A 16,083-nucleotide genomic window follows, 5' to 3' on the forward strand; every position below is an offset into this window, starting at 1 on the left:
ATTTCCATGGAACGAGGGAGTACTTATGATTCCCATTCATCTTCGGAGGATGGTGAAGAAGAAAAAACCGGATTTCGAAACCGAGTGAAAGCAATGATGTTTCCAATGGTGATGTTGGCAATTCCGGTCCTTTGAGCGCTTTAGGGGCCACTCCAGTAAGTACCCGTTGTATATTTTCTTCATAGAAGTATGAAATTTCTGATTTGTGAAGGATTGAACGAGGACCCATATGAAATGAATGAAAATTTTGCCGAAATACGTCACCAGAAATTCAGACTTCAGCCTTTCAGTAAAAACGCTGTAGAATCTTCGTACGATGTTGGATTTTAGCGATCCACCTATGTTTTTTCATTCCCAGGAAATTTCCAAGGTTTAACATAGAAGATTTTTGAGTTTCGAGCATGTTTAGGGGCAGAAATAAGCGAAACAGTAAACTTCCAGGAGACTTACATAAATATTTAGCTGGCATGTAGTCCAATGTTTTGACCACATATCTTTTCCCGTTTCTCCAATTGCTGTGAATTTTGGATATGTTGTAGGGGACATCCATATGAAGATAATGGTATATGACCCATACCTAGATTCTTCACAAATTTCTCCCAGCTAGCTTCCTTGTGCAGGACAGTATAAAATCACCTCAGACGAGCTTATTGTAAAACACTCTTGTTATGTATTTGTACCATTCGCTTTTGTATTGAACGGTTGGTGAAGGATTTCAATGCCATTGATTCATTTGAGATTAGGACCCTTTGATTGATACATGAGCATGGTGCTTGCAACCATCTTATCTATGTCAGCCGTAAAAACATCACATCTGAAACCCTGGTCACGGGACCATGACTGAGGTTGCTCTCAAGAGGGGGTGATGTAATGACCATGAATGCATGTCCCGTTGGTAGAACTCCTTTTACGATGAATGATCATCACATGAAATTCTGGTGCCACGGGTCTTGGACTATGAAACTGATCGTCATGATTAGTGGACCGTCAGTCCCCAGTAATCTCTCCTTTTCGTTTTCCCTTCTTCTGGTAAGACCTAGATAAAGGACCCAGGTAGAAAAATTGATGTAAAGACCCAGGTGGTCGAAGTTGGAGGTACCTTGATGAGGGCTTAGTGGAAATTCCAGGTGGACACCGATCGACTATGGAAGTTATGAATCCCGTCTAAGAATTGATGATTGCATGTTATATGCTCTGGAAGTTGTAGGAACCTCATACGACGTCGGAATTCGATGCTTGACCCAAACTCTTAAATCTAAGAGACTGAGTTATCACATGAGAAAATAATTACTCAATTTGGAGTTGTAGAGGTCGGCCAACGAAGCGTGCACATTTGTAATTTGTAATCCCGTACAAATTTTTCAGATTTCGTAGATCTGATGGTAGAGGCCATATATTTCATCTCATATGTCCGATTGATGCGCACTTTTGGTATGTTGTAGAAGAGACATATACAAACATCTTTCGTTGAGGAAGCATTGTCCCATTCCTCAACCATTGGTACATTTTTGCAAACCCATGGCCTGAAGTGTCTTGTATCTCATTTGTATAGGTGATGAGAACATCTTGTAGAAGACTTTGGATTATGCCCACCAGTCGTGTAATCTTTGGAAAGACTTTCATGTGAGCATGTTATCAGGTCTACACATCTTGATATGAATCATTGGTTCTTAGATAAGTCCGCTTCATGTGTAACACTTCAGAGAATGGCTAGTTGATGAAGTCATGTCATGAGGATGTTGCTCCTTAGAACGTTGTTGATGCTGAGATCACGATTAAGTTTTCTCCAGAAATTCTTGTCGATGCTGAGACCATGGATGAAGTTCCTCCAGATATCCTTGTTGATGCAGATACTATGGTCGGAGTTGCTCCAGAGACCGAGAAGGATAGAACCATGATTATCGACATAGTCTTGCTCCTCCATCCAGTAAGCCTTGAAGTGGCTTTGTCAGGGAAATTACGTTGTTGCCGAAGAGCAGCAGCGGACTTCATTCAATAAGATCAAGTCCCCAATGTGTTGAAGGAGTTTGTGGCACCGATTAATGACGTTTCATCTGCTCCAGAAGTATTATCATGGGATAGTGAAGACTTATCGATTATAGCACTTTGATTGTGTCATTGTTGAATCAGTATGTCATCGTCGATATATTTTTGCTGAAGCTAGAGGCGCTTATTATTGAAGGTGTACTCTTTGATTGGGAGTACAATTTGAAGGCTTTTTATATGCTTGTGCGTTGAAGAGTCACATCCCTTAAGAGTCGAATGTCTTTCGCCTGATCTTCTTGGCCTCGAGTATCTTCTATTGATTCAGTATTCCTTTTGCGGTAGGATTCCACACTTGTGCAGACATCAGAGCTTTCTGATTTTGTGGAACACATGGACACTCCTGCAAGGCTACGGAGAAATGCCCAAAGTGTTCTTTGCTATGCTTGAATATCTTCTCAGTAATGAATGTCTCAATGAGATGCTCGATTCGAAGAGGTGGTGGAGCTATCCATTCATAACGTCTTTGCAGAGTTGCTAGCAGAATTGAGTCACCATGCTAGGGTAGCATGTGAGGAAATAAATGACATGGACATGGAAGGAATGAGACTTGCCTGAGTGCAAAACCTCTTGATGAATGTCTATGCATCTTTTTGCTGGATCTTGCTTCAACCTCATCAAAGTTAGAAATTCCTACAAGTACTCTGATGATGGAATGTCGGTCAAATTTTCCGGGTCAGAACTTTCTTCGTTGGAGAGATGTGCAACCAAATGCGCATTATCAGTACACATCTTTTTAGCGTGGATCCATGCTCGTCTGAAGAACATGTTATATCCTGGATCTTCTTGGTTATGTGAAACTTGGTTTATGTTCAGGTTAAACTTGTGTTCACTTTGAGAGTGATGTAGCCATAAGTATTTCCGAACGTTCCTTCAAGGTCTCTGCTTGAGATGGGATCACGAGTAGCTTCTTGTCGACCGATGCCTGCGGCTCTGAGGATTTTCAGTGGCATGATGTTGATGGCGGGGTCAGCATCGATGAACTGTGGTAAGCAGTCCCCAGTCATGCATCTCCTTGTCTGTCGATCAAGGGTCAAGGATTATTTCCGGGATGGACAGACGTCTGACACAATGTAATTCGTTGCTGTAAACATGTCTTTCCTTTGTTCCTTAGACAGATAGAGCAATTTCACAGATATGCTCGAGCAACGATTGAACTGCTTCTTTGACTGGTTGCAGAGAGTGTAAAGGTCCTGACTGGGAGAGGATTCTTGTGTAATCCTTCAGTCCCTAGTTGAAGCTGGATCAACCTTATCTTTGAAGATGTGCTTCAAAATATCGCAGTTACTTGTTGGATGATCGATGAACCTATGGAGGTGACAGTACCTGAGATTCTCCATTTCTTCTTCAGTTGGTTCTTTCCTGATGAACGACAATTTGATTGCACCATCTTGAATCCAGGATTCCAGTAACTCGATCACTCCTTTATGAGAACAGAGAATTTTGAGTTTGTCTGATCGTTTCCCGTTCGTTGATGCCGGGTCGAGTTTTGTGTATTTCAAGATGGGATGTTGGAGACGCGCTCTGATGCTGTGTCTCGGCTTTGTTTTTGCTTTCTTCTGCAATAATATCTGTGGAAGGTTGGAGATTGTATTTTTCGTTGACTGAGTGTCAGATGTCGCGAGTTCCATGAGGTTCCTCAATCTTTGTAGACTTTGCTCAATAAAGCAGGTGTGGTAGTCGCTGATCGTTTGGCTGCTTCATGAAATTCTGAGAAAGTGTAGAACCAGAGGTTTTCCAGCAAGGCTCTATAGACCGGGATCATTCTGTTGATGCACAAGTCTACAAGTTGCTTCTCTGTGACATTTGGGTCGTGACAGTCGAAGGCTTGAACTCTGAACCTTTTCACATAATCATTGGGATGTTCAATGCTCCTTTGAAACATCCTTCCTAGATCAGAGAGAGTGACTTGATCTAACACGAAGAATTATTTTCTGTAGAAAGCATTAATCATCTCTCCCAAATCGGTGATACTTCCTGGTGCGATGTTATTATACCAGGTGTATGCTCTGCCTGTCAAAGACTTTGAAAATTCCTTCAGACGAATGACATGGTTGTGCTCGTGTTCGCCCAATAATTCTAGAAACCGAGAAATATATTCTTGAGCATTGCATGTTCCATCATAAAGAATGAATATTGGAGAGGTATATCCTTTTGGAAGAAGAATCCTCTGTGTGGCAGCAGGATATGTAGGTTGGTGACGGTGGACAGATGATGTCTTGTATTTTCATCGATCCTCAAAAAAAAAACGCTCCAGGTCTTCACGAGTGATGAAACCTGCAGTTTCCATTGCTGGCGAGTCATCTACAGCTTTGCGAAATTCTTCATTATGTACAACATGGCTTGAAGAGACTTCAGGATCAGCAGTTGAAGATGTTTCTTTAGATCTTCCTTTCTAGCGATGAAGCTGAGTTCGTTCAGACGCAAGATTATCTGTGAGAGTTTTGAGATAAGCACACAACTCTTTCTGTGTTGTATCCATGTCAGTCTGAACCTTCGTGAGATCAACTATGTTAGGCTGATTTCCTCTGGTTTCTTCAGGAGATCCGCTAGGAGGTGGATTGTTGATAGTTCCAATAGCATTGCTTGCAGCATTCACATGAGTGATCACTGGAGCACCATCACTCGGAGGAGTATTAGTAACATGTGGCGTGATATTTCTGGACGAATGAGTGGTATTAGCGGTACCACTATAGCCTGCAACGTTGAGAGGAGTAGTACTTGCAGTGGGAGTACCACTAGAACTTGCAATGTTAGAGTTGGGTGCTAAACCCGGATTGGTAACTGAACCAGACCTAAGACCGACCATCTTTGTGAGAATTGAGATTGTAACCGAGAGAATGATCTCCCACTGTGGTTTCCAATCTGTAGATGGGGAAAAACGATTTGCTGGTTTTTACGGAATCGAGGAGATGACTGTGCGGAGGAGACTCCTTGAACCGAGCAAATGTTCAACCTCACACAGATGCACTGCAAGAAGGAAGTGCTTTAAGTTCGAGAGATCAATCTGTAGGACTCCGGCCTAAACCAAGACAATGGCGGTTCTAGAGTCAATTCGGTCACAAGAGAGGATGGGTCGATTTGTAGGAGGGAAGCTAAGAAATGTGTGAGATCAATGGTGATCGAGATTGTAGGTATGTTGTGTATTCTGCGTAAAAAAGTTCTGAATGATTGAATTTACTCAGTTGAGAGTGATTGCTCAGACGATGAGTTCGTGTAGACGAAAGATTGTCAGTATGAACTTGACGAGAAATTTTTGTCTGTCTGAATCATGATTCAGAGGTCTTTTATATTGCTGGAATTGTAAACACCTTGATCCCATTAAGTGTGACAGTTGCTGAAGTCAAAGAGTGGGGAAGTGGGAAATCGTGTCAAAACCAGTTGCTCATCGTGCGGAGACTTGGTTAATTTTCCACACACTACTTTGCTAACTCCTCCAACTGATTGCACGACTTGCTCACATTCTCGTCTTGTGTATGAACATACGTGTCGTAGACCGCCATACCAAAAACCCTAGTTAATATCCCCCATGTGACACGATTGACATCTCGTGATTGTGGAGTCAGTTGCTGACTTTATGGGACGATGAGTCCTTGTGTTGCTGAGTTGAACGTGATTTGCAAATGTTCTGAGACTCATGAATTGAACATGCCCGCTGAGACAAAAGTGTATTGCCGAATAAATGTTGATAACCTAAAACGAGCAAACTGTGTTGCTGAATTGTTGAATATTGATGGTTGAACCAATATTCCTTAGTTTGAGCAAATATTGCTCATCTGAGAAAATGTTGCTCATCTGACGAATTTTTGGTGGCAGGACCAAAATAAAATATTAATTTAAGATATTGGCATCTAGGCCGAGCATAAAAAAGTGTTGATCACGGGATCAACATAAAATTATTAGTATTTGAATCTGCTCAGAATTATGTTTTTGCAGAGCTCTGGATTCGAAACCCTAATCTTTGATCAATTGATGATTTATTGAAAATCAACCACAGGGTGAAGGAGGGACCGGCTACATGGGATGACGAGTCGACCATGTGACGTCCAGATGCTCAAATGAGTAAAATACTAAAGTTTCCCGAAGACCAGTTGGTGAAAGGATGATTAATTCTGGTTTAATCATTTATTGAAATAATGCTCGTGTGAGCGTTAGGTAGTAAAACCTGATTATGGAGAGATGAGGGGCCAACCAAGGGGTGATGGGACCGGCTCTTGGTGGTTGTGGGACCAGCTGATGGTCGTTTGAGCAAAACTCCCAGTTGTTTGAGAAGAGTTTGGACCCAATATGAGCAATTGAGCAAATTAGGTCAAAATTATTAAAACATGTGGGACCGGATATTTGCAAACCTTAGGGCCAGCCTTGGTCGGTCAAGGAGACATGCCCGCGTCACCATAATGTCCGTGTCTCAGTCTTGAGAATTTCGATATTTTCCAATGCGCGTTTGAGCAACATTTTGAGAAAATATGAAGGATTCAGGGTTTTGCTGAAACTGGGGAATCTTCATGAGATGATGAAAAATAATTAATAAAATAGGAGATTTGCAAGGTGTGGGACCGGCCACAGCTAGGGCATGACCGGCTATCTAGCAAGCTCGGTCCCGCAGCACCTTTCCCAATTTTATGTATTTTCCCTGATGTGAGGGAAATATCATGAAACTGAGGAATTTTATGAAGTTAAGGAATTTCCATGAGATTATGGAAATAATAATAATAAAATAGGCAGTCATGAAGTGTGGGACCGGCTACGGCCAAGGCATGGCCGGCCGGCCAAAGAGCCTGTCCCAAGGCACTTTTTCCAATTTTATAATATTTTTCATGATTTTAGGGAAATATCATAAAATCAAGAGGTTTGTTGAAGCCAAGGAATTTGTTGAAATCAGGAAGTTTCCATGAGATGAGGGAAACATAAAAAATAATAATAAAAAAAAGGACGTGTGGGACCGGCTAGGGCATGACCGACCGGCTACGGCCCGGTCCCACGAGTTTCCCTAATTTTACATTATTTTCATGACTTGAGGGAAATTTCATGAATTCAAGGAATTTTCATGGGATGAGGGAAATAAATAATAAAATAATAAGGAGTCATGAGGTGTGGAACCGGCCACGACTAGGGCATGGCCGGCCGGCTAGTGAGTCCGGTCCCACGACATCTTTCCTAATTTATTATTATTTCTTTGATATGAGGGAACACCATGAGACTGGGGAGTTTCCTTGAGACGAAGGAGATTTGCTCAAATGAAGGGATTTCATGAGATCAAGGAAAATAATAAAAAATTTGATAAAATATGAAATTGGGCGTGGGACTGGCCACGACACGATCGGTCGGCCGGTGGGTCCAGTCTCCAAGTGCCTCGATTAATATTTTATTATTTATTATTTTCTTCCTATTTTACATAGGGTCATCGTTCCTTCGTGTTTTGGAATGCCCGTTTGTGCATTCAGGTGCTCGTTTGTGCATTATTGCTGAGTACACTTGCACCATTTTGGTTGGGGCTTACTCGAGAGCTGCTCAGATGCCCGTATGTTGAATATTTATCACTAACCCGTGGAATTCTGCTGGGAAGAACCACGAATTGAAGTAACGAAATATTATGAAGAATCGTAGAATATTTCTGAATATTCAGTTAACGATTAGAAATAATTAATTGATGGCTCTATACTAGCAGGCATGCTGTCTAGGAGCATTAATTATTTGAGAATTTAGAGACATGAGCTTGTTGAAGCGTCATATTTCTTTTGTATAGTATAGTCAGGGAAAACATTGTTGCATCCTGAAGACGTTATCACTCTATACTAGCAGGCAAGCTGTCTAGGAGCCGTCCAATCGTTCGATTCTATATAAAAGTAATTACTGAAATTGCTCAGTATTCATGAGATATGTCGTTGCCTCAGTTGAGAGACTGCATATTCATGTATGCTCTGAGAGACAATATACTCAGTCAGAGATTCTCGTGGCATGAGCTTTCATGCTTTCAATGAGAGACATGAGCCTCAATACTCATCTGATTGCTGAATCAGGAGTATGTACAATTATGGTTTTACGATTTTAGCCTTTGTCGAAAATCCACCATCTACAGGTACATGACAAAAATCTTCTCTCTTCGATTCTTGGAGAAATGAAATGCCAAATTTCATTAGTCATTATATTTTGTTAGTCAAACTTAATGCTAGCAGGAGGAATGAAAGTAGCTTTACTATTGCCCTGGATAACATAGGGACAGATTTGTTGTCGGATGATCATACAAGGGAACTTCCTTGCATGAGATAGTATGACAACATTTCAGCTCTCTAGTGTTCTGCTTTTTCTTTGTTAGGTTTTTCTCCTTTTCAAGTTTGTAATGAGTCTGTCTTGGTAATTTATCCATCTTATTCGCAAAAAATAATAATGAAACAATGTTCCATTATAAAAAGAATCACAAATTTATGATCATCTACATACAGAATGAATTGTATTGAGAAAGACAGACCCGACCTGAATTGTATTGAGAAAGGCAGATTCGACCACCATTTAGTTTGGCATGGGTATCATATACAGTATGGGTATTTACAGTTGCAGACTATAGTTTCAGCTGTCGTTCCATGTCTGAACCAGCATCGTCTGGGTATTCTATATCTACAGCAACTTGTTTACTATCAGTCAGTTTCTTTATTTTTCTCTTCATTAATTTTTCGAATTCACTACCTGAGATGGATAAAACCTGGTTCAGAACCAACTTCACCCCACTCTCTCTCACTTGAGCGTACCTTGGCTTAATTCTCTCCTCCAAACTATAACCGAAGTACTGAGGAAATTTAATCAGTTCTGATTTCGGATAATCCATGGTTAGAAAGAAATTCCATTTCAGTATCAAATTCTCTGTTAAACTGAAGGTGTACAAAGCTCCATACCGTGAAATCATCGCCCCAATCTCCTCTATAGTGAATCCTCTTTCTAAAAAAAATTCTGTTACAGGTTTCAAATTAGCATCAATACTTAGGCCGAACGTCTGTGGAGACCGGTGGAGCAGAACAGCAACATCCACTCCCATTGCGCGGAAGTACTCAGCTGTTGGACGTAGTTTTTCATCAACACTGTAACTTATAATGTGGGGACAACGTGTCAGAATCTTCCCTATACTCTCTGCGGAGAGACCCAACTCGTACATATAATCAACCGATCCTTTCACCTTTTGTCTGCTATATGTGAGCAATGCTGGAAACCTGTGAATCACTTTAGCCCATTGTTTCTTGTCCAGACCTAACTTCTCTAAGTAACTCATAGTGGGTATAATGTTTTCAGAGAGGCTGATGCCGCACAATTGAGGTCTTTTGTGGAGAATGGTGGGGATCCCTGATTGGGGTATTCCGAGGTCAAGAAGGAACTCCACGATAGGTTTGATTTTCCCCTCCAAGCTATAGTAGGCAAAAGCTGGGAATTTTCGTGTTATAGCTTTGATTTGGCCAACATCCATGCCAACCTCTATAAGGTAAAGTATATGTGGGGGAAGCTGACCACTAGGACCTACCTCGCTTACTCGAGCCATGGCTTTAATTTTCTTGGTGTCTAGAGTTGGGTTTGCCAGAGCAACCTGGGTAACTTTCCGTCCTTTACGAGGCGGGTTCGGAAAATTTTCCACAACATCAACAAGAATGCTGCCATGTTCTTCAAGGAGAGATTCAAGGTAGGGGGTAAGTGCATCCCTTATCTCCAACGTGGTAAGCTCTCTTCCTACGAAGACAAAACAACGAACATTGTTAGGAAAAGTTGGAATCTATTGAGATGAAAATACGAAAAGGAGATTGTGCTTGAAATCGAACCTACTAGATACCAAGTTTTATGAACAGAGTGGAGCCTTGATACAAGATGGTCAATGAAATGGTCCGACTTATTGATTGTCCTTGCAGCAACGGAACTACTCAATCCTTGATTTTTCAAGAACAATGTTAAAAAAGCTTTAGCTTCTTCTTTTTCTGATGTCAACACAGCTGAAGGAACCATCCTAAAATTCTGTAACTCGTCCACCTGGTATTCAGCTGCTTTTCCACAACAAAGTTGGTATGTATCAAAACAAGTTTCTGTACATGTGTGTGCATCTGTGAGATTGTAGAATAATTGGTCTCTCATGCGGTTAACAAGGAAGAAAGTAATTACCAGACTTTGCTCGAAAGATTAAGAGCTGTCGAGGAAAGCATATTTGAGTCCTGAACAAAACAAATGCAGCATTACTAGTCTACAGCTTTTAAGAAACAGCAGAAGGAAAACATCTTAATAATCTTAATGCAGTAATCAATGACATTTTGCTGAAAGTGAAAATGGATACGAAACTCAAAAGGAAGGCCAGTATCGAAATACATAATATCATCGAACTCGTATCTAGTTTTGGTAATGATTCTCAGTTAAAGCCAATGTTTCCGACTTTTACTACTACATCCATGACTCCATCCATATGAGATAACGAATGAAAACACACAAAACAATCCGTATATTTTCATTTTGCACGAACAACCCATTCAAAGATAGAAACTGTTGAGAATAATCCCTTAAGGACAACCAGAACCTAGTGAATACAAACTATAATGAACATAGGATCTAGAGTTCTAGACTAAGTTAGTTAAGCTCTCATTCTCCATGATTAAAATGTTGACTTCACAATCACCAATGAAACTGTCAAATAAAAAAATGAGATTGAACCAATTGCACCTGTTTCTCATTATTAACCTAACCATATAAGCGATTTAAGAAATAGAATGTCATTTTTCTATAGGAACACCACACTTCAAGCTTTCTTAACTAGATTTAAGGTGAAAGTTTTATGTGAAAAGTTCGAACCCAACCATAACAAAATCAAGAAAAAAAATCTCGACACATTTTTAATGGTTTGAAAATTATACATTGAGATGAACCGAAAACTCGAATAGAGGATCAAAATCAGCAAAAGAAATTACTACCTTTTAGTGATTGAATATCCCCCCCTCGGTAAAGGACACCACTTTGGAAAAGTCTGTGTAACTGAGAAAACTCTCATTTTTTGTATCAAATCTTGTGAAAATGAATGAAATCAGAAACAAAAAATCTCCACCATTTTATAAATCTCAGAATGGGCAGCCCTCTTTCCTTCCTTCGGATAATGCAATTAATGGCATTTCTGTAATTTGAGACACTCTTAATGGCTTTTTAAACATTTACAAGGACAGCTGTGGCAATTCTGTAATTAATGCTCAAATTGTAGAAACTAAACCCTCTGCTGTGGAAAAACCCTTTGCTCTCCAGTGTCACAAAGACATAGAAACCCTAGAAATGGCGATCCCACTGAGACGTGGAATTATCTCTGCAAGAAAATTAATTTTTTTAAAACCCACATTTCGTTGTTCAGAGATTTCATACATTTCTTCATCAAATTCGAATCAATCCAATGTTATTTCAGAAACTTCTCTTTTCGGAATTCATCATCTTGAGTCTTCAAATCAATTAGGGCTTGATTATCTTAAAGAATGTCGAAGAGGGTTTGCTAAAGGAAAGAAATCAAGTAAGTTCATCGATTACAGGTTCAATATTTTGGAAGGTTTTTTTGATGAATCAAACGTTGACCTCAGTCAACAGACTTTGACTGGTTGCTTGTTTCATCGTCAAATACTATTTTTATGTCTCGAGAATGTGCAGAAATTCATCATATTAATCCTTGTAAAAAGAGGGTTTCACCTTTTACGTTTAGATCAGTACTTGATTCAAATATGATTAATTTTGGGGTAACTATTTTTTTTGTAGAGAATAGCGATAATGGAAGTGCAGCAGAAGTAGTAGATATTGGACCTAGTCTTAAAGCAAATACTTCAGCTTTGATGGAAGCAGCTCAAGTTGCTTTATCAAAAGAATTGAGTCAGCTTAGAACCAATAGAGCATCTACTGGTAACTATTACTTTCCTGTAATTTCATCATTTTTGCGAAATTAGTTTTGTCTGTTGATTGTTAAGTTGTAATGTAACATGGTGAATATTTTTACAGGACTTGTTGACCATCTCCTTATCGAGACTAGCAGTGGAAAGATATCTTTGAATCGTGTTTGTGCTGTTTCTGTCTTAGATGCACAAACTATTTCTATATCACCGTATGATCCTAAGGTAGCTTTACCTTATTTATTTCCAACTGACCGGCACCTTGTTTTGATTGTCATCTACTTCTGTCATGTAATGATGCACTTAATTTTCCAGCAGCTTTTACTGTTTTGCTGTATTTGCTTTTCTTCTCGCACTTCGATTGGTACGTGAGCTAGGAGTGGCTAATCGAAGCTTGGTAATATGCTCTTGTAAGGGTTCATACTTTGTGAAATGAGTAGTTGGAAAAGATGTGGTAGGAATTATGAATTGGTTTAGATTGTGCTGGTGTGGCTCAACCACAATTGAGAATAACGTGGAAGCAATCTTAGATCTATTACAATTTCTTATTGTTTGGAGGATCGTGACTATGATTTTCTCAATTGCAGTTTAGCCACATTAGCAAATCTAAGTCTTATGGACCATGAAGTGGTAAAAAAGATATTTTGAGCGATTATGGTGGTGTAAAAAGTGAATGACCGACAAAGAGTTATGTTTATGAGCAAAATTGTTGTTTGCTCATCCACCTTTGATGCATCATAATCATTTTTTTTTAACCACTTCCTTGTATATTTCCTTAACCAAATGTTCCAATCCTATGAGCCTTTACAATGAGCCATCTGAACAAGCAGTCATTTACATATTTGGTTAGTCATGTGTGTAATCCTATTATCATTTTCTTTTCATCATTATTATGTGTTAGACTAGTTTTATTTTCCAATTATACTTTGCTGTTGTTTAAGCTTCTTCAATTGCTGGTCTATTTTTGACGTACATCTTACGAAAGTGAAAATTTTCAGACTCTTATGAAGCCGGTAGAAAATGCTCTTCGTGAATCTCCTTTAGGTATAAATCCGAAAGTGGACGGTGATCGACTTATTGTGCCTATCCCTCCGTAAGTTTCCAGTCTGTAAATTCTGTCTTGTGCAGTTCAGAAGTTGGAACTGTAAATTTAGTTCTAACCATTCAACTCTTTCTGCAATTTGTGATGTTGTACACTTTGACAGGATGACTAAGGAAACCATGCAGGTGAGTGTAGTCTTGATAATCTTTATTTTTTTTTATTTTTTATTTTGTTGTAATGCTAGCTATAACTGGCCACCCTTGCTAACATGTTGGGTTTTTAACCAGGCAATGTGTAAGGTGGTTGCCAAAGCTGGAGAAGACGTTAAGCTTAGTATTAGAAGGGCTCGGCAGAAGGTATGTAATTGACAGTACATTATTGTTTTTTTCTTACAATTGATACACCCTTTTGTATCATGAAGGAAATAAGTAGAGCTTGTTAATGGGGCAGAGCTTGTTAGTTAGACCATGGATGGCAAACGGTCCATCACTAGATACTCAACATCAATAGCTTTAACTTCAGTCAATTCTGACCATGTGAAAATTTCCTTTACAGGCAATTGATACGATAAAGCAAGCTTCTTCAAGTATGCCCAAGGATGACTTGAAAAGACTGGAAAAAGAAGTGAGTATTCTTTAAAGCGACACTCAAGAGAGTAGGTTTTGTTTATTTTATAATGGAAACTGTCTGACCGTCTGAGATGATTGTTTTCACAGATTGACGAGATGAACAAGAAATACAGCAAGTCTACAGAAGATATGTGCAAAGCAAAGGAGAAGGAGATTAATTCTCCTTCTTAATGGTAAGAGTTGTGAAGTTTTGATTTGGGTCGTACAAACTTAATAGCTTTTTGAAGAGGAGATATTTAGTTCACCATGTGGATTAAACTTCAATTTTTTGTAGAAACTATCCAAGATTAAGTAGAACTTTGTAGTTGGATGACTGTAATTCCCTTCCATAGGTTTGTTTTATGAAGTTGTAGTTGCTTGATGTTGGAAAAATGGTTTTGGATAATCATAATACGTGCAGAAAAATTGGATTATCGTTGCACATTTTTATCATGTGTTTTGATTTTTTGAATTTTTTTGATAGTGAAATTAAAACTTGGCTTACTTGTAATTTGACCATTAACTTTTATTGTACAGCTAACAGCAAGCAGAAACTAAAACGCGTACCCATCTTGCTATGGTAGATCGATAGCTAGGCCTTCGTAATTTTTCGTTGGACCACTGTAAAATTAACCTCTATCGTAGCACAAACCTCTCCATGACACATAAGAATTAGCAAATAGTAGAACCTAATACATGACACCTTTAGAATTAGATATAGCCTAATGATATAATCTATTAAGATGTTGAAGGTGAGAAATCAACCACAGAGATATTTCATAATGTTTCCCTTTCAATAGAAAAACATTCTAAGGTTACAAGATTGAGGACAAGAAACATTTACATACTCTAGATCAACAAAAAACAACAAAAACGCTATTAACCATAATACTTCGAGATGAAGTACTTTGCCACCGAACATTCTTTACAGTAAACCACTTACATAACTCTTCACCTTTCAGTCTCACTTTGTTTCTTGCCAAAGATAGCTTCCCTAGTCACAAGCTTAATACCTCTTACTCACAACTCAGCCTCGACTGCACTTTTCACACACAAAATCAAAATCCTTGTTCTTTGTGGTCATAATCCTAAATACTCCTTTCTCATTACCATCGTAACCTTTCCTCTCCCCGTCCTTCCTAAACACAGGGCTACATCCGATAACTGCATCCCTAATATATCTTTCAAGTCGTATTATATTGAAAGCACAACATGCGAAGCTATATATATATATAATACTCTAGTAGTGACGGAGCCAAGATATTTCGGCTCTGGGGTCAAACAAAATTCTCTGATAGCAGCAAAAATGTTTTTTTAGCCATATAAGCATTTCACCTTTACATGCAAGTGCCACTGGAATTATAGTAACTCCATTAAGCATTGGAAGCCATATCATCACCTTTTATGCACGAACCACAAGGTTGGAGCAAATACTCTCTCCGTCCCACTATTAGATGACCTAGTTGAAGTTTGCACAATTCTTAAGGCAAGGAATGGGAATGAGTATTTTTAAGTGTTTTTTACAATTATACCCTTATGGATAATAATTTGTAAAATTTAGAAATGATTTATCTCTCAAACTATACCATGGATTTTCGTAAACTTTGTACCGTTGGAAAGCATTTTAAAACACCTAAGTAACGAGTATAAATATGGATATCAAATTATACACATTTCATATATTAACGATAATCAATCGAAAGGATAACTTTAGAAATATTCCCTTGTTTAATGAAATAGGTCAACTAATGGTGGGACAAAATTTTAAACTAAGTAGGTCATCTAATAGTTGGATGGAGGGAGTATTAGTCAGTAGAACGCGGAAAATGATAGCGACAAATATACCGCATCAAACCTTCTAACAATATGCATTGTATGTTCCAGCAAGAGTATAAACACAACTTATAAAGAATCAGTTATGACCATAGATTGAGGTCTTCCTTTTTTTACGATCTAGAATCAAATAATCGAAATATAATTCTTATACGATTTCTGACCCCTTTTCCGAAATGTGTTAATAGTTACCTTGTATATATATGAAAAGACAGTCGATTGGCTAGTTAAGTCGATTTTGAGACGATTTTTCATGGAACGTTGACTTAGTCAACATTGAATTCTTCTTCGATTTCATGTTCAACCTCGGAATCTAATCTACAATTTTTCGCAAGAATCATGTTCTTCACTGAATTCTGATCTGTTTTCATCCTAATTTTATTGCTATATGATATTTTTTTTAGATACTGTGTTACCCTAGTTTTGCCCTAATTTGATTTTGTTTTGTTTCTGTTTTCCTTTAATTCTCGATCTTTTCCTTATACTCTAGATTTTAAGCATAATGATTCCTATTGACTATTAATTTGTTTTTCCTTATTGTTCTAATCATCTGCCAATAGTAATTGTTGCAGTTTTCTTTCTTCTCTTTTCTATTTTAGGTTATGAACTGATGGAGGTGCATACATAAATAATCTGGGGACACCATCATGAGATTTGATTAATCAACAGAAACGGGTCTGAA

General features: G+C 38.6%; 2 protein-coding genes across 4 annotated transcripts; one reads left to right on the forward strand and one right to left on the reverse strand.

Moving 5' to 3' along the window:
* Nucleotides 1–8,431: 8,431 nt before the first annotated feature.
* Nucleotides 8,432–11,104, reverse strand: LOC113302811 (transcription termination factor MTERF5, chloroplastic-like). Of its 3 annotated transcripts, none has more exons than XM_026551770.1 (4): nt 10,974–11,104; nt 10,177–10,226; nt 9,843–10,058; nt 8,432–9,753 (listed from the first exon to the last, which is right to left on the reverse strand). In XM_026551770.1, the coding sequence occupies exons 1-4, from the start codon at nt 11,048–11,050 to the stop codon at nt 8,603–8,605; spliced, it is 1,494 nt and encodes a 497-aa protein (XP_026407555.1). In that variant the 5' UTR covers nt 11,051–11,104; the 3' UTR covers nt 8,432–8,602. The 3 variants fall into 3 exon arrangements, with proteins under 3 accessions (XP_026407555.1, XP_026407553.1, XP_026407552.1); XM_026551768.1 differs by having other exon boundaries at nt 9,843–10,061; XM_026551767.1 differs by having other exon boundaries at nt 9,843–10,100.
* Nucleotides 11,105–11,259: 155 nt separating this feature from the next.
* Nucleotides 11,260–14,018, forward strand: LOC113304425 (ribosome-recycling factor-like). The gene is made up of 9 exons (XM_026553530.1): nt 11,260–11,551; nt 11,791–11,931; nt 12,028–12,143; nt 12,917–13,011; nt 13,124–13,145; nt 13,248–13,316; nt 13,516–13,584; nt 13,677–13,755; nt 13,799–14,018. Exons 1-9 carry the CDS (start codon nt 11,323–11,325, stop codon nt 13,801–13,803), a joined length of 825 nt encoding a protein of 274 aa, XP_026409315.1. The 5' UTR covers nt 11,260–11,322; the 3' UTR covers nt 13,804–14,018.
* The last annotated feature ends 2,065 nt before the right edge of the window (nt 14,019–16,083 follow it).

This window comes from Papaver somniferum, chromosome 8 (genome assembly GCF_003573695.1).
Source record: "Papaver somniferum cultivar HN1 chromosome 8, ASM357369v1, whole genome shotgun sequence".
In the NCBI taxonomy this organism is placed as follows: domain Eukaryota; kingdom Viridiplantae; phylum Streptophyta; class Magnoliopsida; order Ranunculales; family Papaveraceae; genus Papaver; species Papaver somniferum.

What these genes read in the sequence shown, in the direction of transcription:
- LOC113304425 (XM_026553530.1), top strand. Translation starts at nt 11,323, where the DNA reads ATGGCGATCCCACTGAGACGTGGAATTATCTCTGCAAGAAAATTAATT. An exon ending in TGACTAAGGAAACCATGCAG is followed by an intron (nt 13,146 to 13,247) that starts GTGAGTGTAGTC and finishes GTTTTTAACCAG; the next exon opens with GCAATGTGTAAGGTGGTTGC. An exon ending in TGAAAAGACTGGAAAAAGAA is followed by an intron (nt 13,585 to 13,676) that starts GTGAGTATTCTT and finishes TTGTTTTCACAG; the next exon opens with ATTGACGAGATGAACAAGAA.
- LOC113302811 (XM_026551767.1), bottom strand. Translation starts at nt 11,050, where the DNA reads ATGAGAGTTTTCTCAGTTACACAGACTTTTCCAAAGTGGTGTCCTTTA. An exon ending in AATCTTTCGAGCAAAGTCTG is followed by an intron (nt 10,101 to 10,176) that starts GTAATTACTTTC and finishes ACACATGTACAG; the next exon opens with AAACTTGTTTTGATACATAC. An exon ending in TAAAACTTGGTATCTAGTAG is followed by an intron (nt 9,754 to 9,842) that starts GTTCGATTTCAA and finishes TTGTCTTCGTAG; the next exon opens with GAAGAGAGCTTACCACGTTG.